This window comes from Columba livia, chromosome 3, assembly GCF_036013475.1.
Source record: "Columba livia isolate bColLiv1 breed racing homer chromosome 3, bColLiv1.pat.W.v2, whole genome shotgun sequence".
NCBI classification, from domain to species: Eukaryota; Metazoa; Chordata; class Aves; order Columbiformes; family Columbidae; genus Columba; species Columba livia.
The window spans coordinates 28574954-28596940 of record NC_088604.1 but is presented as its reverse complement, the minus strand read 5'-3'; the positions used below and the strand labels follow the sequence as shown (position 1 = coordinate 28596940).

General features: G+C 36.9%; 1 protein-coding gene across 1 annotated transcript in view; it reads left to right on the top strand.

Annotated features, from left to right (window-relative positions):
* The window catches only part of EYS (eyes shut homolog), an 870368-nt gene that overhangs the window by 593930 nt on the left and 254451 nt on the right, over positions 1 to 21987 (top strand). Inside the window, exons 34-35 of the mRNA XM_065056200.1 lie at positions 755 to 846; positions 16721 to 16871. Coding sequence (XP_064912272.1) covers positions 755 to 846; positions 16721 to 16871 — 243 coding nt within the window. The remainder of the gene's footprint in view (positions 1 to 754; positions 847 to 16720; positions 16872 to 21987) is intronic.

Here is a 21987-nt window from a genome sequence, read left to right as displayed (position 1 = left end):
GAACAAATTATATTAGTCAGGGGCAGGTAGTTATCCAAGGTTTAAAAAATGTTGATGGCTTTAAGTCCATCTTACTTGCATTCATGGTAAAGTAATGATGCAGAAAAATATTTTTCTAGCAAATCATAAGCACCATAAAATATGAAAGTACTTTAATTGACAAAAATCTATTCAAAGATCCCAGTGTGCCATGTTAAAACTAATTGAATTCACTTAATCATTCACAAAACCGGTCAATTAAATGTAGATTTAAAGCCCAATGAACAAATGGTTCTAAGCTCACAATCAAGCTACAATTACAAGTAGACAAACCATGAAATCAAGTGCTTGTTCACATTAGTATAGGAAATTAAATGGTGTTCCAAAATGCTCAAGCCTGCATGCTACATTACGTGTTTGGAAGTGTAAGAAGGCCATAAAATGGTAAGTAAAATTCACCCGTGGCCAATGTTAATTTGAGCTGGGTTGCAGATGGTCAACTTCTTTGCAAATCAGGCCCATAATATCTGATTGTACAATACACAAAGATTAAAGCATTTCATGCACGCTAGGAAGCATATATATGTGTGTGGGTATATTTCTGGTAGAAATAGGCTTCCTGATCCAGATCTTTAAAAGAACATTAGTTTCCCTTGATAAACATGACATCCTTCAGGTTTTCATGAAACCATTTGCTCTTTTTAAATTCTAGTTTCTAAGTCTGTAACTATTTCATTAGCAATTATGTAATAAAAGCATTTTTCCCACTCTGTAGTACCAGTTTTCTTGTGATGAAGCCACAGAAGTCAAAAACATCACTACTACTGGTAGGGTGGATGATGGACGTTGGTATAAAGTGCAAATTAGGTAAGTTTTCTATTTTACTGTTGTCTGTGTTCAAAGATCATCTAGGTTGCACAGTTAGTGTAATGAATGGCAAAGATATCTCATTAGTTATGAGCAATAGCTGAATGCGTGCAGTAAAATCATGTTCTGGCAGTGTGGACTACAGCACATCCTAGGAAATAACTTTTAAAACTACAGTACAGTGTTATCATATCACTGATGTGCTTAATGTACTTAAATAAGTTCATTTTCGTTGAAATCATGTACCATAACAAACAGGCAGGGAAGCTGCTGTGCAGTAGGTCCAAGCTATTTAGTCCAGGAAAGAGTTGAATTTCTGACAATACAACAGTCATTAATAGAAAAATCTTGGAAAATAGATAGGTGGAAGCAACACTATGACTTTTGTTACTGTCACTGATTTGCAACTATAGGGAAATTAAGCATCAGTCTCAGTGCCTTCAGGTGCCTAGTTCCTGTTAGAAAGCTTAAAATAGGTCCAAGCACTCCAGTCCAGCAAGAAGAAAGAGAGCTAGCTGTCTGCTTGTCTCAGGAATAAATGACTCCCTAAAATGTTTGTGAAGGGATACAGAAGGAACAAAAGTATTTTACTGGAATAAGCCTTTTATAGCTGTATCTGTCCAAAAGTAGCTAAATGAAGCACTTTTGCAGGGCAAGTACAACTGGACCCTTAGTGGCTATGGGAAACCATAGTGGTGATTGCAGCCATTATATTGTGCCTTGCTGACCGAGATGTGGCAGTGAGTAGTCAGTGAGAAGGACCAGGGTTTGTTGCTGCATTTCATCTGGCATTGCTGGCATATATTTTTCCAATATGGTTAACCAGGATCAGGTTCTGGACCACATGGTAAGACAATGCAAACTTAACAAAAGGAGCAAAAGCCAGTCACTGCATTTGTGCTTATCACCCAAAATGGGAGCAACATAAAACTAAACTGTGCTAACAGAAGCTAATAGCAAGTGTAAGGTTCTCTCTGACAAGGGAGGAAGACACCTCTGCGATACTGATAAATGTGGGATTCTATAAATGATTAATAACATAGGCAGTTCTGTTTAATTCTCTGGTTTTTACTCCCTGTCAATCTCAAAATAAAGTGGAATTGGATTCTTTTTTTAGAGAAGGGATATAAGGATGATAAAGGTATTAAGCAGCTTTTGTACGAACAATGACTAAATAATCAAGGTCTCTGCAAGTCTGTTAAAGACAATGGAGGGAAATACCAAACAAATCTAAAAAATCCCAGGTGACACAGAGAAAGTGGATAAGGACTGGAAACAAAAATTTTAGTCTGTTAGCTAGTTTAAACCATTAGAATACTGTTGTTGTTCCTTCATTGTTCATTTTAAGAAAGATTTAAGATCCTGAAGATAACAAAACTCTGAATACAAGAACCCTCAGCACAGTAGGAGATTTTAAGAAAAACATCCTTCCCCTGGTGCCAGAGAATTAAAGCTGCCACGTCATTGACATTACTTGGGAATGCATTAACTACCATGATGTGAGTGCACCTCTTATATGCATTTTTCCCCAGCTCCATTGAGCAGAAAATAACTTGAATCTATAAATCAACCTATGTCAATAGCTGGAAAGATAAACAGCCCAATTTCTATTTCTGGTGTTCCTTTTGAGCCTGAAAAGGAAAAAAGTTATCTTCTTTCATTTTCAGATAATGGTAATTATTTCAGAACAGCTCAAGTAAGATGGGCCACACTGATTTTTGCTGTTGAAAGAGACAGAATGCAGAGCATTTATGGGATTCAGGCTAATTAGTAAGCAATAATTAATCATTCTACTCACTTTAGTAGACTGAAAATGGTTTTAGACATTGTTTTAAGATGATGTGCAGACAACACCAGGGTGGGGGGCAGGAGGAGGGTGTGTTGATCTGCTTGAGAGCAGAAAGTCCCTATAAAGGGATCTAGGCTGGCTGGATCAACGGGCCAAGGCCAATTGTGTGAGGTTCAACAAGGCCAAGTGCTGGGTCCTGCACTTGGGTCACAACAACCCCATGCAACCCTAGAGACTTAGGGAAATGTGGCTGGAAAGCTGACTGGCAGAAAAGGACCTGGGAATACTGGTCTATAGCTGGCTTGTATCAGAAACAGTGTGGCCAGCAGGACCGGGGAAGTGATCATTCCCCTGTGCTCAGCACTGGTGAGATCACACCTTGAATACTGTTTTTAGTTTTGGGCCTCTCACTACAAGAAAGACATTAAGGTGCTGGAGCGACTTCAGAGAAGGGCGGCAAACCTGACAAGGGACCTGGAGCACAAGTCTAATGAGGAGCAGCTGAGGGAACTGGGGTTGTTTAGCCTGGAGAAAAGGAGGCTGAGGGGAGACCTTATTGCTGTCTACAACTACCTGAGAGGAGGTTGTAATGTGGTGGGTGTCGGTTTCTTCTCCAAAGTAACAAGTGATAGTACAAGAAGAAATGGCTTCAAGTTGTGCCAGGGGAGGTTTATTAGGAAAAAAATCTTCAAGGAAAGGGTTATGAAGCATTGGAAGAGGCTGCCCAAGGAAGTGGTTCAGTCACCATCCCTGGACATATTTAAAAGTCATGGCAGATTGTGGCAGAATGCAACCCCCCTCCCTCCTTCAGTATGGCACATCTCCCTCTTTCTCTGCTACTTGAGGCTAACAGCTTCTTTTGTTTGGCCCAGAGCACCCTGGCTCCTGGGACATTAGAAGAAGGGAGTGCCAAGGCACACTGAGCCGTGCCCAGTGTGGGGGATGTTTGGAGGCTTCAGGGGCACCCACAGACAGTGTGGGGGTGCAGAGAAGCTTCTAGAGTGCCTACAGTCAGATCTGATCAGCCAGTATAAAAACAGGACTCTCGTCGAGACTCGGCCCATTTGCCGCGGGTCTCTCGGAGCACGAGCAAGATGCTGCCGCCGAGAGCCCCCCCGGGATGGGGACTCCGCTTGCCTTGCCGCCACGTGTGTAAGTAAAACTTCTCGCAGGATTGCGAGTATATTTATACTTTCGTGCACATATGCACGTATAACTTTCCGTGCTCCATATGAGCGCGTGTAAAATTAATCCTCGCAGAATCACGGGTGTATTTTCTTTCCGTGCACATTTGCACAAGTACTTTATTTCCTCGCACAATCGCGAGTGGCCGCCGAGAGCCCCTCGCACAATCGCGAGTGTATTTTCCTCCCGTGCTTCCACATAAGCACGTGTAGGATTCCGTGCACATTTGCACGTGTAAAATAACTCTCGCAGGACTGCAAGCGTATTATAAATTTACTCTCGCGGAATCGCGAGTGCACACTTTCCGTACTCACTATGAGTACGTGTATCTCTTTAAACATAATCCCGCACCGTGTTTAGGCAAGTGTGTACTCCTCCGGGACTCGGGGACGGCTCCCGGCATTGTTTTGGGTGAAGCCACGTGCATGCGCATTGTGGACCGCCTGTTGGTTATATCAGTGGCTGCCCCTCAAATAATCTTCCTCAACTGATATCCGAACCTGTATTTAAGTCACTTTTGGAGTGCTAAACCCTGTTCCTCGCCGGTCTAATAAAAGTTGTTTTTGGACCTTGTTGTCCCTTAAATTGACCTGTGGGTTGCCTCCGTGACACATATTTAAAAGATGTGGCAATTAAGGACATGGTTTAGCAGTGGACTTGGCAGTGTTAGGTTTACAGTTGGACTCAATGATCTTAAAGGTCTTTTCTAACTTAAATTATTCTATGATTCTGGGATTTAAAATCTAAATGGTGCAGATGTCAGAAAGATTTGGTTAGAAGCTGCTTCTTATTTTCAACTAGTGTATCTTCACATCTGCTTGAGTTAATTAAGAAAATGTATATGCTGTACAAAAAGTATAATAACCACTGCTTTACATACTTTTTTCTTTATTAAAAAATAAATATATATTGTTGACAATTATATTTGATAGAGTGACTCTTGAAATATGTGTGTTACTTTTTTCATGAAGTTAACATTTAATTTAATAAACTGTAGTATAATACGGCATAGTAAAACTTAAAATAACCTTAGTGAAAAATTGCTGTAGCTTATTCAGCATCTGTCTAGAGCTTCACAAACATTATTTAATCTTCTCAGAAGTGATTTGCAGTGAGATAAGTAAGTTAAGTTTTTGACAATGGTATCTGGGAAACTGGCAAAGTCAGGATGGGAACGTAGGAGATACTAAATATGGTAACATAATGGATATGCACAGTGTGGGATATTCTTTGACATGCAGATGTTAAGTGTTATGAACAGACATCATGGGTAATACAAAAAATATGGTTTTCTACTAGTTTGATGAAAGAAAATGCTCGTTCTCATTACTTAAAATATTCCTAATTGTTTGGAGCCCTTTTTATGTGGCTCTGTGACAGAAAGGTTTTTATCTTTCAAATTGACTAAAAGCATTGCATTTCAGCTACTGAAGATAAGCCATCTACAAAGGATCTATTGCCTCTACTGTATCATATTAAATGAAAGAAATAGACTTAAAAGTAGTGAGTGTTGTGTAATACAAGTTGAAATACAGTGAAAATTAGATAGTGATAATATCTTCCTTTTCTGCTTACAGGGGAACATTTTACTGCTTCCTTTATCCCACAGAAATAATTCCTGGTGTGAATAAAAGAAATGTCACACCTTTTAAGGTTTGCAAATAAATGTGCATATTACTGTCAGACACTATACTATATCCAATTCCTGTAGTTCACCAGAATATTCATGCTGAAAGTAAAATCGTAACATTGCTGAAACACATTTTTCATGATGATGGAATATTGTGGCAGTAACAATTTTTAATAAAATTGAATATAATAAGAGAACTGGGTGTGCATCAAGATCTTGGATAGGTTGATAGTTTTGGATAGCATATAATTTTTTCATCAGATTAGGCTTTATTTATGTCATTGGCTGTTAAAACCAAGACGTTGCCAAAGTTTGCCTCAAGAGTATTGTCTGAGAGTTCTGGTTTATGTCTAAGCTATTATAGTACATCTGTTTACTAAATCTAGTTGTTAATGAAAATCATTGCAGATGTGTCATTCACATATCTGATTGTATGGTTTTGGTTTTCTTAAGAATATTACCAGGGAAGTGAAAGATTTACAGTGAAAAATGGATGTGGACTATTATCTCCTTTAACTCATAATGTTTGTGATTTGAGGTTTACACTAGTTGACCAGAGGCCTTTTGCTGATTGATTGTCTTGGTTTTGAGATGTAGATGTTTTCTCATTCCTCTTGTCAGAAAAAGGTCTTTCTAATTGTGCCATAATGCAACATATGCTTGCTCTGGAGCTTGTGTATTGCATGGTTTTGATAGCTTTTTATGAAGGCCTGAGATAATCCATATGGTGAAAAATATGCTGTATTTATTATTCTTTAGAATATGCTGCAAAGCTCATATTTTCCCTAGGGCATTCAGGCAGTAAGAGAAGCAGATGATAGAAAAAGTGGTTAGAAAAAATTGCAAATGCTTCTCTATTTTGTTTTCCATTTTGATTTGTTTTTTTTCTGTTTTACATTGGCCTTGATTTTTAACTTAGCAGCATATAGGTGAAGAGGTCATCCATCTGCTGTTTCATGTACCGTGTAAATGCCATATACTGTACTTAATGAAAACATGCTTAATGAGCCATCTCCTTGAAAAACAGTGTAAGCCACAAGATATTAATAGCAATGGCTACTGCTTAATTAGAGTAGAAGTGTGTTCAATATTTACAGAATGCTGTAAAAAGTGTATTCTTGGTGTAAGATAGCTTCATGGTCTATACATTTTCTGGGCCTCTCCCAAGGAAGCCATCAATGGACTTGCATCAGCTGCAAGACTTTTGTTGAAGTACTTGGACATATGCAGGGTTAAGCCTGATTTATATTTATTACCAATACAAAGGATTTAGCAAGTTGTTGGACTTCTAAGCTGGCCACTGACAGGGCATCTTTTCCAAGATATGGCTGTGTTGGTCTTTCATGCAGTCCCTCCTAAAGTGCTTAGTGCAAAACTCAGAGTGTATGAAATACAACACAAGTGCTGATTTATATCATAATTTCTCTTCTTTATGTAGTCCAAAACTTCCCACCTCAATGATCTTACTTAGAAAAAGTCCAGTTTATTAGATTTAGTCCAATGTATTTATGATTTATTAACACTGGTAAACAAATTATGCTTCTTTTTTCCTAAATTCCATTGTCTTGATTCCTAATTGTTATATCTGCTACTGACTGTTCAGTATCCATTGCAGAGGAGCTAAATCAATGAAAATAAACTAATTTGAGAATATAGTTTAGATGTAGATGCATTTTTACGTAAACCAAATTAAATTATGAGAACTTTTGAAATAATTATACTAATGTCAAGACCTGGATTTGTAAGGTAGAAAATTGGAATAAGTAGATAATGAAATAACACAGAATTGGAAGAGAATTATTTTATTTGGTTTGGTTTGAGTGTGGACAGAGATAAAGAAATTTAGACTAAAATACTTATGGTGACTATCACACAGGTGAAGAGGAAGAATTGAAGAATATCCCACAGAAAATGTGCTCTGAAATACATCTGAAAGAAGAAAGATACTCAATTGTTGACAATAAAGAGTGGCTATTGGCACAAGTAGCTCAAAAAGTGGAAAACTAACTTATAGGTGCTGAAGATTTCTGTTACACAAAGTGATACTATTACTGCCCACTAGCAGAGCATGGCAGGGCTACAGAAATGGCAATGCTGGATTAAAGCATTAGAATCAAACAAGATTCTGATTTATGAACTGTGAGATTAAAAATAAATATGAACCAAAAAACATTAAATGGAGGAAAAGTTTTGAAATCTTGCTAGTCAGAATATATATTTGTTTTCCTGCTCATTCTACTAACCTGCACAATACATTTAGAGATAATTTGATTTTAATCCTTTCAGAGATAGCTAGAAGGGGAGCTGGGCTAATACCATTCCTTCATGTGACTAATTTTATTCATTACTTTGTCTCATAAATACTTGATAACTTAAATGTAGCTTAATGTATCTTTCTATTTGGAGGTCAAGTGTTCAGAGTAAATGGTGGTGCTTCTTGAGAATAAATGTTCAGTGAAGTTTTTCAGATTATGCTATTTTTTGTCCAAGAACCTAATCCTTCCTTTTTAATGACCTACGGCACTATGCAGATAATCACTTTACAGAAGCTAGAGAGGAATAGCAGTGGAAGTAGAAATACTGCATCTACTAAAAATCATCAGAACAGTTAAACAAAAACAAACTTAGATAAGCAAATTGGTCTATACACAGGTTGAAAACTGAGAATGCATTGATGATACCTGCTGCTGAAGAAATATTAAGGAAAGCTATAAGGAAGCAATGAAATCATACTTAGTTTGCTTTGTGAGTAAGCATTGATTTCTGCAGCTGGAGATTATTTTTGTGTAAAAGTACCAGAGATTAGTTTCGTATACAGTGTATCAATGCAGCTATCTTCTACTAGTCTTACGTATTTTTGAAGTACCAGTTAGATTTTTGGTTTTGTTTGTTTGTTTTTTGAAAAGAAAACATCTCAAACTTTGGTATTAGACCTACGTTACCAAAACTATCATCTATTCTTTCAAATGTCATTATCGTGAAAAACAAAATAGATTTTTATATTTTTTATTCACAAGCTATTTTTTGTTCTTACTTACAGTTGCCTTTCTTTTTCTGTCTTTAGTAGAAAAAGAAAAGAAACAACATACCCTTTCTTACCTACTGCTGCATATCACTAAATTCCATACCTTTTAAAGATATTATCTCAACAAATTATATATTTGCTGGAGGCTGGAGCAGACCTAATATATATAATGCACACAATCCAGTAATTACTTTTATAAACTTGAATGTGGTGAGACCTTTGACTACCTAAACAAAGTGATTTTAAGTTCTCATGTTTTCACATGTGATGTCAATATATTTTATACAATATATGCATATTAATTAAGAGTAAATGCACCAGATATCCCAAAGGGATCTTAGGGAAAAAACAGTGTAGCGTATACAGAACATTTTATAGAACTTCATTTGAACACTACAGAAGAAGATACCATAGGCTACCATTTTTATCTAACATAAAATTTCTAAAATCTATTGATTTTAGAGTTTCAGATCAGAAGGGACCATTCATTTGACCACCAAGGGACCACTAAGTTGACCTCTATGTCATAAATGATCAATATTTTGTTCAGAAGCCACTGACTTCAGCTAAATCAAACCCTTCTGTTTCTTACCTTTTTTTTTCCCTGAGATACGGTCTACTACAGTCAACTATTCCTAAACTCACAGCATTGGTGAAGAATTTATGTATCCAAAATATTCCAGCTGGAAAACCCCAGCCAGTACTTCAGTGAAAAGCAGAAAATAGAAGCTAGGTAAAGATTCCTTTCTGACCCTGCTAACCCTGTCTCAGATATGTGACCCTGACTATATGAAAAAGCAGTGGCCGGCATCTAAGAGGTATAATTCCCTCTCACTTCATAGATATTTTTTTGCCTGCTAGTTATTCTTTCACCACAAAACTCAAGTTCTGCTATTTGAGAGATGTCCCCAAGAACTGAGAAATAAAAATAATTAGCCAGTTCTGTACCGGGAGAAAAATGCTCTTAGGCACTGCACGTGACATCCAGAAGCCTGAAGGTCTGAGTTCTATGAAAACCATTGGACTGAGGCAGATATGAGGCAGCGTGAGTATTTGAAATATGATGCAAGCCACATTTTTCTCACTGAAGAAAGAGGGATATGCAGAGAGCAGGACAAGCACTATAGCTGTTTTTCACTCAAATGATGCAGTGTGAATACTGCACACTCTTAACTCCTACTAGTAAGAAGGAAGCTGTCTTTCTACTTCACCCACATGATTTCCTTTCAGTCAGAGTCATCTGGAGACGGGGAGATTGCTCCTCTTCTGAAAGCAAATAAGCTTTGTCTCCCTGAGGGACAGGACAGAGCTTGTAGACAATCTGCAGCAACAGCGCAGACTGGAGAAAAAGTGGGAAAAAAAAAAAAAAGGCGGCAAAGAATATGCCTGCTCTAGTAAGTAAGCACTAAGGTGAGCCTTGTAAGACCAGGGGAGGAAGGCGATTTTGTTTGAGACCAACAGTATTTATTCAAGCTATAGAATAAATTTCTTTTGAAGCCTTTTATTTAATCTATCAGACTTATTTCTACATCTTCTTTATTTTAAAAGTTACCTTTTAAAAATCTGGTCATTTTGTGCTCCGTCATCAAAGAGGGGACTCCTTTTATTTCTTTTTGGATAAGTCATTTCAGCAAAAAGGGGAAAATTCAGAAACTCTTTAAGGGGAGACTTGTGGCCTTGGGTTTCCTTTTCCTTTTCCTTGTTTTTTCTCGTTTCTATTTTCCTTTTTTCCATGTTCAAGCTGCTTTGTTCCCCCTTCCTTTTTTTTTTTTTTTTTATCTTGCTACTGGTTCATATGGCCAGAGCTCATATAGAGAACTGATCCAGTTAAAAGATATACTTTTGTTTTGTTTTCAGTTGAATTATTTCCTTAATGCTGTGCAAAGAAGGGAGAAGGAACACAGGAATGCCATGGGATAAAGGCAGGAACTAACCCTTTTGTATAAATTGCCAGTCAAACCACATCAATAGATGTATAAGAAGTGCCAGTGAGATGATTCAAGCCTCCCTTCACTTTCAGAATTTATCTAAAATGTTAGCTTAAAGCTCGTCTTCTTAAAATGAGCAATTTACCTTTCTTTCAGAAACAAGCTTTTTTTCAGAAAAAAAATCTTGCTCTGATCCTGCTGATGTTACATGAATGTACACCTTTCAAATATTGTGTAGTAAAGATCTCAGTTCTGCATTCTGTCAGAATACCCTTTGCTATTCTGTAGTCTCTACAAAAAATACTTTATTCATTCAGCAAGAACTAAGAATTCACAGAGAAAGAAGGAATAGTGGAAATGGGCAAAACCTAGAAACTATGAAAGAGAACCTTGGAATTAATAGTCTCAGATATTGCAGTTAGTTTCCAGAAACTGAGAATATTGAAAGTAAAATTTCTTCTTGCATAACTGTCTCAGTATACAAAAAAAATCTGCACTGATCAAATCTAAGAAAACAAAGGATTAAAACTAAGTGCATTTGTTTGCAACTAAATAATATTATTTTATTTTGCATCAATGCAATGTGAAAAAGTCTTAATTAGAGTTAAAAGCCTCAGGAAATCAAAGCTCAATATGTTGTCCATGTTTTTTATGTTCTACAAAGAGCGCCTATTTTTCATAAACTTCATATGAGTCAACAGAGAATAAACAACTGCCTTTTTTAAATAATGTAACTGAACGCAATGGATTTAATTGTACTAAATTGATCGTAATAGCAGTTAATAGCAACTTAATACCACCAATTAGTTTGATACAAACTGTTGTTTTACAGTCTCTTTAAGATAAAAGCTTAATTAGTTAGTCAGACCACATCTTGGGTACAAATCACAGTCTATATCTTTTCAAAACTCTGCCATCAAAGGAGACACTCAGAAGCTAAAATTTAGAATCATCAAAGTGACAAATCCTGTATATCGTTTATAGTGATCTATTCTTGCTCAGATTATTTATCAAAATAAATACTAGCAGTGTTTCTGTCATTGCTACTTTCTTTTCCTTTGGATCTCAAAAGAGCTCATTAGTCTCACTTCTAAGAATGAAAAATTTCTGCTTTAATTTCAAAAACAATATATTGTAGGGACAGAAATATAAAAAGAGTACAGTACAGTATGACTCTAATAACAGGCAGTATACTTAAAACTTTGTCCTTTATTATTTTATGAGTAACATCAAAGTCTGGTTATTGATATGAACAGTGGGTTCAGTGTTCTGTGGCTGCCTTGGCCCCATGTCACAGGCACAGAAATGATCTTATGGAGAACACAGACAGGATATAGAGACCAGAAATAATGTTGGCCTGTGGAGCTCATGGACATATGCATCTCCACTGTGTAATTATTTCTAATTCGGTGCAGCTTTTCAGTTCCACTTAAAATAAAATGTTGGTGTTGCAAATCTAGATCCAAGCCTAAACTTTCCACTGTCTTTATGCTTGAATACAATACTCTCATTTGGGCCAGGCTGTTCACTAAATGACATTTTATTTACATCAATTTGAAATAAGTGCATATTGTTTTCTAAGTTTAGTTTCTGTAAACAACATTTAAGGCTGTTACAATGTGAGCAGAAGGTAACTTGAAACTCTCCCAAGTGCAAAGACAGAAATGGCCGTGAGCATAGATTATTGTTTTTTCTTTAGCTAAATCTGTAGTAGTAAATAAAATTGAAATTTGAAAACTATTCTCTGGACCTGCAGCCAAATGGCAGGTCCCAGATTGTGTCTATAAAAATACTTATTGCAAAATAGGTTGGCAACATTTAAACTAGGAATGATTCCTGAATTGCAGTAACCAGTGAACTTGTTCAGTTTCAGAAATGGAGATGATAGCTAGCCTGGGTGGCAGCTCTAATAGGAACTGTGATAATATCATAAAAATATGGATGATTATATGTGAGGATTTGAACTCATGTTGTGGACCTTTTTACTTTAGTAATATAAGTGTAATCTCTGTGAAAAGAATAAGGGGGTGCCATATTTATTCATTCCTTAGAATATGAAACACATATTATTTCTCCACCTGTATTCTTAGAGCAGTTAATATGATGCCTTGTCATTAACTTAATTTTCCTTATTTATTTAGTTAAATCATTCTCTAAGACCAGAGTAAGACATCAGCTCCAAGGTCAGGAAATACGAGTCTGCTGTCAGAGAGAATGAGAAAAAAAATACATTGTTGACTCATTAGTTCATTTGCAACATGAAAGTGTGTGTTACCTGGTGTCTCAGTAGGGCACAGTCAGCACCAACAGATGTGAGCCATTTAAAATGATACATATTACTGCAGAGTAAAAATTTAGTGACTCTGAGAGTAACTGAAATGTACTCCATCTAAATAAATCTACTGAGGGAATATGAGATTCTGACTTATTTTCTAAATGTTATTACAATGGGGCTGGGTTTTGGGGTGATTTTGGATTTTTTTTTTGCTATATACATCTCCTACAGAAAAATGTCACAGGATGATAGAATCACAGGATAATTCAGACCAGACGGGACCTCAGGAGGTCTCTTGTCCAAACTCCTGCACAAAGCTGGGACAGCCGAGGGGCCAGACAAGGTTGCTCAGGGCTTTGTTCAGTCAAGTTTTGAAAACCTCCAAGGGTGAAACCTGCACAAGCTCTCTGAGCAGAGAGATACAAATGTTTCAATCTTAAAGTTGTCTCAAACACCCTTGCAAAGCCTTAAGGTTTTTAAAACCAGTATTGGGTCAAAACTGATCCCACTTTTTAAATGTGTATTGAGAAAATGTAACTCTTGTCTGTGACAACAGGTCTATTGTTTTGTTACAGTTTTACAACAATAAAAATCCTACTGCAAGGAGCAGTTTTATATGAAAACAGAAAATAAAATCTACTAGATACTGAGTGAAAACAGAGAGAAACATGAGTTAGATTTTTTTTTTTTAAGATAAAAAATCTGCAAAATAATAATTAAACACAGTGAAAGTGAAATGTTTCTCAGCTTTAATCAGTCAATCGGTAGTCTTTAATAAAAGCAAAGAACTTTGGGATTGTGTTTTAGAATATATGATAATAACACGTCTTTAATTCTTGTAGTTCACAATTCATACTTGATATAGCTGTTCGCATACCTGTTGTTTTTGATTAATAGACTGAATATTAACATTACATCGTAAATAGTTCAAGGGTAATTAATGAATTGTTTGTTGTTGTTTAGGATGATCAAAATGAAATAGTTAGAGATGGGTGAAAGTTTCAATCTTATTTCTAGAACAAGAGATTTCCCTTTCTTGTCAGGCAAACCAAATTAAAGCAGCTTTATTTCCAGCAAGGCTACACAGCATAACTGACATTTAACACTTTATCTGGGCATCCCCATTTCCCTCTTCCTCATAGCCCATTTATTTTATTATCTTTTTACCATTTTATTATAATCCCAAGCATGTTATTTAATCACCACTAACAAATGCCAACAAGTAAGGACATTATGTGAAAGGATTTGGATTTCATGCAGACATTGTCATGTTTAGGTACCATTATCTTACCCCAACAGTTATCAAATTATTATCTGACCTTTCTAGCCTTCCAACCTGTGAGGCATTAGGCAATGGATTTAATACTGTTTGAACAGAACTCATCTTCAGGTTATAATTAATAGGCCAGTATTTAATCATTACATTTATGTGAGTACAAATGAGGAATCTGTGAGCTATTACTCCTGGGTTGGACTGAGGCACAATTACTGGTAGCGTAGCCAGCAAAAGTGCTTGAGAGTTGCTGTATGCATTTCCACATTTATAATTATGCAAAAAGCTCTGTCTTACTTGACCTTTAAAGCACCCAATGTGCTGATTGTAGAGAAAGTATTTTAAAAGCCTGATGAAAATTTCATAGAGTGCATATATGACTCAGTGATTGTATCATCAGCAAATGCTAAACAATAATGGTTTAAGGTTGTTATTCTAATTTGGCCAGACCCTGCTAGATTCAATCAAGCACAATCAAAGGTGCATGGCTGACATTCTAACAAGCTTAGGGCAAAGGCAGCTCATGCTATTGAATTGCATTAACTTGTTTTCTGACATAATGTACTGGGAATTAATTTCAAAATATGTTTATATATGCTCACAAAAATACCTCTGCATATCCTTCATAGAAGCTATTATGAACAAGCTAGCAAATATGTCTAAAGCTAAGGTGAAAAGAACCACATTTGTAAATAGGATGCTTGTGCAATAGAAGTACATACGTGGTCATTTAATTAGTTACAGAGTTAGCATCTCAAAATGTGTAGAAGAAATAGTAATTAAAAAAAAAAAAAAAAAGCTGTTTGGGCAGCTTTTCTTCATTTAGTGAATCTGTGAATTATTTTTTTAAAAGATGGCTGTCATTTTGCCTCCTGACCCTCTTCTTCTCCAGTCTTAAGTATTGTGTTGCATTAAAACAAGTCAGTTTTAAAATATTTCAGAAATAATGTTATCCTATTATTATGCTTTTATTCATAAATATTATATCCTTTTACCAGAAACAGAATAAAATTTAGATATTAAAAAATCAATATTTTTTTTCCTTAGAACTCTAACCACAGCTTTCTACTGTAGAATGAAAATATCTAAGATGTCATACTGGGTTCAAGCCTTAGGAAAATCTACTTGATCGTTGCAAACAGAGCTACTAAGAATGCATGTATGAGTTGTCACAATATCAGCAAATTCCCTTTGTAAGCAAGTAATGAAAATTGTGTGCTGAAGAACCTTGTGTATGTGCTTAGATATACAATCATTGCATGATATCTACAAAACATGGTAGGAAAACATTCCTTTCCTTGACCAAAGTTGGCTACAATTTTCTCCTTTTTCTCATTCATGTTAGCTATTAATTAGCAAGTTTTTAAAAACTTTGTGAAAAAATGAGATTAAAACAAAAATAAAACTCCAAAACAATCCATTGAGAAGTTTTAGTCTATAAAATTAAAATCCCAATTTATTTCTCTCCTTAAAGTTGATTTCACCAAGAAACAAAACTTTATATTCTTTGCCTGAAGTTATTTACCATAGGATGGGTAGGCCTTTTCGCTTGCAAAAACATCTGCAGTCCTTTCTGTTAAAAAGCTAATGCTATGTTTTCATATTTTTCTGAAAGTATCACAAACCAATTATACAGAAAAGAAACACAGAGAACTGTTTGCAAATGTTAAGTCTTCAACCTCTCAGTTAGAAATTATAGAAGACCTTATCAAATAGCACGTGGGAAATATTTTATATATCTTTATCTGTCAGAAAATAGTGAAGAAAATTCTTTGCCCTCTTTGTAACTAATACGTTTCAGAACAGGGTAAGTGGAATTCCTACTTTACCTATACCATCCTAGCTAAAATACAGACTGTTGGTTTTATGATTTTGTTTTGTATCTGCTATTTTCACATAGATTTTTTGTGACACCTTATTACAAAGACACATTAATATTTTTAAACATACAGCTGATTGAACTCTGATTTGTTTGGTCTGCAGAGAGAAGGACAGGCAAAAAGAAATTCCTACATGAAAAACTGTTGTTTAGTTCTGATATTTCTTCACTGTTCCTCCTTTCATGAAGACAGAGTGCTTGCTGCCAGTTCGATATTGGAATGTAAATGAGCTTTGCATCATTAAGAAAAAATTGAAGAAAACCAAATTGTTTACTTTGCACCTTCTGTTTATTGTTAACAATTTATGCATGCTGTTAAGACTGATGCTGTTAAGAGGGTATGTGTGGACAGGGAGAGAAGAAAGGGAATGTATATGTTAGTTTCAGGACCTAATATTACTGCCTTCAGTTTTAGGAATAATGCTTTTTAAGATAAGTATTACAGATTATAGTAGGTCTGCAGTCTCTAAAATGCAGTTTGTTTTAAATTGCTTTTCTGGGTTATCTTTTTTGTAATGAAAAAGCAGGATATTTAAAATATTTTAAGTCAATGGATGTCTTTTTTTTTTCAAATTACAAAACATTCTTGTTATTGTTAAAAATTGCCAGCCTGTTTTATTCACCCATTGTTATGTGTTTTGGCTTTTTAAGCAATTATATTGTTCAGATTTACAATGTGGCTTCATTTTAATGGAAGTTCAGACCCCAAAGATACCAACTTACATCTTGTTAAACAGCTTATTTTATGTTTATGGTCTTTAATATAAAAACAGCTATTTACTTGATTTTCTTTCCTTATTGGTTTACTAACAACCTAATTAATTTGTCAGATACAGAGTAATGTAAACTATATATGGTGGTAAAACGTGCCTGTTTCTAAATCTATGCAGGCAAGGCATGGCACCGTGTGAAGCAGAAATGTCAGTCCTGGGGATATCTGCACAGACCAGTATGCCTAGCAATTTCTTGTCCGGTTCATATTGGCTTGAAACAGGATCCATATTTGTTGGTGGCTTGCCTCATCGTTATGCAATTAAGCAGGTATATTTTTCTTTTTATTTGTTTGTTATTTTGGGAGGAGCATATTGAACAGGTTAGAACTGGGGAGATTTGAACTATGCAAAAAATAAAAAAATTACTTGCAGCTTTTTGATGATTACATCTGAAGGATGAGTATGGTCCCTTGCAGGATTTTGCTGGTGCCTGAGACATTGGTAAGTGAAGTGAGCAGAAACAGCATTCTGGCCTGAAGCTATGATCTGCATTCCTGTTTGCCTTGAGTAGACAAGGAGCGAACACAATCAAATGTAGAGGACATACCTGTTACCTCAGGTGCTAGTTCTATTAAGATGTGAAGAGTGTAACTGCACTGGGTTCCATAACCAGAGAGGATCTCTGCTTGCATCCTGTGCTGGCACAGACAGTTGTGTGTAAAAATGGACCATGTGTGCAGGTAGGGTAAGGGCGCATGCAGGGGTGAGAATTAATACGCAATGGGCTGGCACAGAGCTGGGGAGCAAGTGAGCTGTGAAGGTGGTAAGATATGCACAGGGTCATGCAGAGCACTGGAGAGAAGTGGGTCATTACCGAATTGCTGTTATGGAGGAACTGGGGGGAGAGTCATCATAATAACAGATGAACATCACTTAAGTGGCTTCCAGCCAATGTTTTAATTTTTTTTTCAAAACTAGATGAGTGGTTTCTGTTGTAGTCTATGACACTCACACTGATCTAAGTCCCAGCCCCTGTAATTCATTTGAGACTGGCACCTTGCACCCAGGGGTCACTGAGACCAGCTCCTGGCGGTATGGCCCCTGTGCAGAGCAGTGCCCTGTGCAGAGCAGTTCCTGCTGGCTCTGCCTTCTACATCTTGTCGGGTGTCTGAGTATGGAGTCCCGCCCTATGCCCAAAGGGCTTTTGTCATAACTATGTATAATTTTTTTAAATTAAATTGTTTGCACAAGGCACCAGTGGCGTTGTTAGCCACGTAGCTCCAAGTCAGCCTCTGATTTTCCCCTTATCTAAAGCCAACCAGTGTTGCTACCTGGATTGTTTAACCCTCTATGTGAACACCCTCAGATGTGTTACCAGAATGTAAATCTGTTCACCGTTACATAACAAAGATTATTTGTGAGTCTTTACTTGTTTTCCATATGCAGTGGAATAAACGAAACTGTTAGTGCTGTGTTGGTATAGCATTGGTCTCATTTTTCTGAGCAGTGATCTTTGGATAAGATGTCGTTCCCCAACTATAACAAGGTTAATCTGTGGGAATTTTTGCTTTTTCCACTGTGTAGCAGAATCCTGTAGTCAGAGATGGACATACATAGTCCAGATTTCATTCTTCAAGCCACACTTTTGGGTAGGCTTCACCCTGTGACTATTATTTTAACCTTTTTATTTCTGTTCTGTTCTTCAGTAAGTGAAGGTCATCCTATAATGACAAAAATACAGTAATTTCAAGCACAGACATGGTTTTGATGCTGTTATTGTAATGCATCTTTTCTAGATTGCTTTCACCTTATAATAAATTGTACAGTAATAAATGAAGCTGGAACCCAGCTTAAAAGTTTTCATGAGTAGGTGCTCTTAAGGCTGCAAAATACTTAGCCAGAAGTATACTTATAAATACAACATACTGGCATGAACAGAACACATCAGAACACATTTGTAGTTATATAACTTTTTCCTGAATTCAAATGTTCATACTCAAACTATCCTTTCATCTGGAATATTTTATCCTATTGGTTGCATGGAAAATTTTATTTACTATAGAAATATATGCACAAGAAATGGTCTATACTAATAAGATATAAAGAAAAGATGTTATCAATTTTTAAATGACATATCTCTTAAAGGCTAAGCAAAAAGTTCTTGGAGACCCCCCCCAAAGAATTTATAGGGAAGGATTAAAGAAGTTCTATCTGTAGGGTGTATTTAGGAGCAGGTAAAGAAGCAATTTGTTTGAGGATTATACAAAATAATGTGTATGTGAGAAGGAAGTTTGAGATGATAACTAGCTAACAGCAAAATAAAATCTAGAAAAATAGGTTTACCTTAGGTAAGTTAAAATAGTGATAATACACAGTGGTTTAAGGGTAGTATACTGCTAGGACTTTTTACCTATGTATGTGTTGGATTGTCATATCAAGATGGGCTTTCTTTAAGGGTGTTGCATTTCAATAGATTATTCTTAACACAGGATTAATAGGTGAAATGATATGGTCCATGCTTGTTATTTAGATGAGGTTACAGATGTGGGACACATGCAAGTACTAAAGCTGTTGATACTTAACCTCCCTCAGTACTTGGAAAGTGTATATTCAAATAACTTCCCCAAAAGATGAAAATACATCCTTGACTTTCTGTTGTTTCTGTAGTTTCCCATGAAGCTTTTTGCAGCTCATTGCTTTCTGTTTGAGATTGCTTCAGCCTTTTATTTCACTTCACATTCTTTGTTCCTTTGTGATTTTTGTGTTCATTTTGATCTTAGTGTCTCATTCTGCTTAATTTGTACTTCTTGTAGCTTTGGGCAAGTTTAATTTTTCTTGGCTTCCTCATCAAAGACTGTTGGCTATAAGCCACATACAGTCTATAAAGGCTTTATTTTTCCTTTTTGTCGGGGAAAGGAGCACCGTCTGCCCAAGTTCTCTTTATGTGGGCTTTTCAATCCCAGCAGTAGGAAGCCACTCCAGGAAGTTTATTTCTCATAATCTTTGACCCAGGCAGTCAGGCTTCTATTGTAAAACCTCTATCATCCCTGAAACAGAAAAGGTCTGTTTCTGACCTTCGTCCTGCAGTTCTCTTCAAGGGAGATTTCTACTCCAGCTGAGACTCTGCTTTCTCTGGCAAATGCTCTGATCACTCTTGGAGTCAGGTCTGATTAATGACCCGTGTGATATCCATAGTATCTGCCTAGTAATACATTGTCTTGTTTTAGATGAGCTCTTTCTCTCTCTGGAGTAGTTCGCCCTGCTGTTGCCTCTCATACTTTCCAATATTGGGGAAGTTGTAGAGAGCATTGACTTCAGACCCAAGACTGCTCCAGTTTCTGTCTCACAGGAGCTTCTAGCTGTCAGTGCCAGAAACTGTTGACACAGGAGTTCTGTATTCCTGGAACTGGCTTATGCTACACTATTAATTTCCAGGCTATATTTCTTTTCCTTTCTTTATGTGTGAAGTTTGATATGATCTGTGAAGCCCTCAGGGTAAGATATTTTATCCTCAGAGGATTTCCTATACTGCAATTTTCTAATCAGCTCTCAAGTGTCCATGCATTTTATCCACATTTATTTTTTGTCTGTATGTTTACTATTCGATATTGCTTAGAGTCAGAGTGCCCTCAGCATGTAAGGCAACGTGCAACAATTATTCTGTGCCTTTCAATCTCAAAAAGTTGAAGCTTTCTTTTCCAAAAATGAAAGGGGAGATACCTCCCTATCTTGACTGTTTTTCTTTTAGTTCTTCAATGCCATTCTGTATAAGGAGTAAGGTAAGAGGTAGCCTTTTACACTTTCTTTAAGACGGAAAATTGTTTCAATCTTCCTTAAAGATTCCTTAAAGATTGGTTAGGAAACCATAGGATCTTTCAGGAATTGTTACTGTTTGTATGTACTCACTGAGGTGTTTTGAGTCTGTTCTGAACCTGGTTGATGTTCTGCCTATTATACACCAATTCGAATAGAAATATCAATAAACAAAGTCATGATAGTACTAGACTGGAAGGCTTAATAAGCACCAACTACTTATGTTTTCACTGCCCAGGGTAATAACAGACTTAGCACACTATCAACAGAAGTTTTAATTTCCTTCCTAGTCACCCTCTACTGATTTCCCTGGCTGCTGCCACAGCTTGGGATTGCACTTCAGGTGAACAGATTACAGCCTTACCCTCAAGGCAGTGATATATTTAAAAGAACACCTGTGAGATCCGAGCAAGCAATGCCATACTACCCAATAGATTTCTTCATTAATCAGAAGCTCTCAGATCTCCCAGATCTCTGTGCCCAGTGGCAGTGGTTGTTGGGGAGAAACACTAGAACAGTAGACCAAAGTAAAGTTATGGACTACTTAAGTAAACCAGTTATATGAAGTATCATGGGTCCAGATAGGATGCATACAAGCATGCGCCACTGGCTGCTGTTATCACAAGGCTACTCTCTATCACCTCTGAAAGACTAGAGAAATCAGAGGATGTCCCTGATGACTGCCAAAACACAGATGCAATGTTATGTTCATATTTAGAGATGACCTCATCACTCTCTATAACTACCTGAAGGGAAGTTATAGCCAAGTGGGGATTGGTCTCTTCTCCCAGGCAGTTAGCAATAGGACAAGGGGGCATGGGCTTAAACTCTGCCAGGGGAAATTTAGGCTGGATATTAGAAAGAAATTCTTTACAGAGAGAGTGGTCAGGCATTGGAATGGCCTGCCCAGGGAGGTGGTGGACTCGCCGTTCCTGGAGGTTTTTAAACTGAGATTGGACATGGCACTTAGTGCCGTGATCTAGTAAACGGACTAGAGTTGGACCAAGGGTTGGACTCAATGATCTCTGAGGTCTTTTCCAACCCAGTTGATTCTGTGATTCTGTGATATTTAAAAAGACCAAGGAGGAAGAACTGGGTAACCATGAGCTGGTGGGGCCAATGGCACAACTCAGTTCCTGAGACAGTTGTAGGAACAAATGAAGGACAAGCAGGACCTTGGGAACAACCAGCATGGATTTGCCAAGGGGAAAATCTGCCTGACCTTCTATATTGAGATGGCTGGCTTTATAGACAAAGGAAGGACAGTGGATATTCCTTTTTTGTTTTGGTTTGGTTTTTTGCCAGCTTCAGGTCTCAACTCCTACATCACCTCCATCCAAGTGGGACGGGGGATGGGGAATGGAGGTTGTGGTTGGTCCATAACACTCATCTCTGCCCCTTCTTCCTCATACACATCAACAATTCTCTGATGCTACACACCCACAAGCCAAAGATAGAAAAAGTATTTGCCTGGATATGAACTAGAGAGCAAGGACCTGAAGATGTGGGTAGAAAATGCAATAACAGGTACATGTGCTGAAACACCTTGGATGAATTCATCCAAGTTCAAGCACTGCAAACTGTTTCACGCACAGCAAGAAATTGTTTTTATGACTCTCTGTAAACTGTCC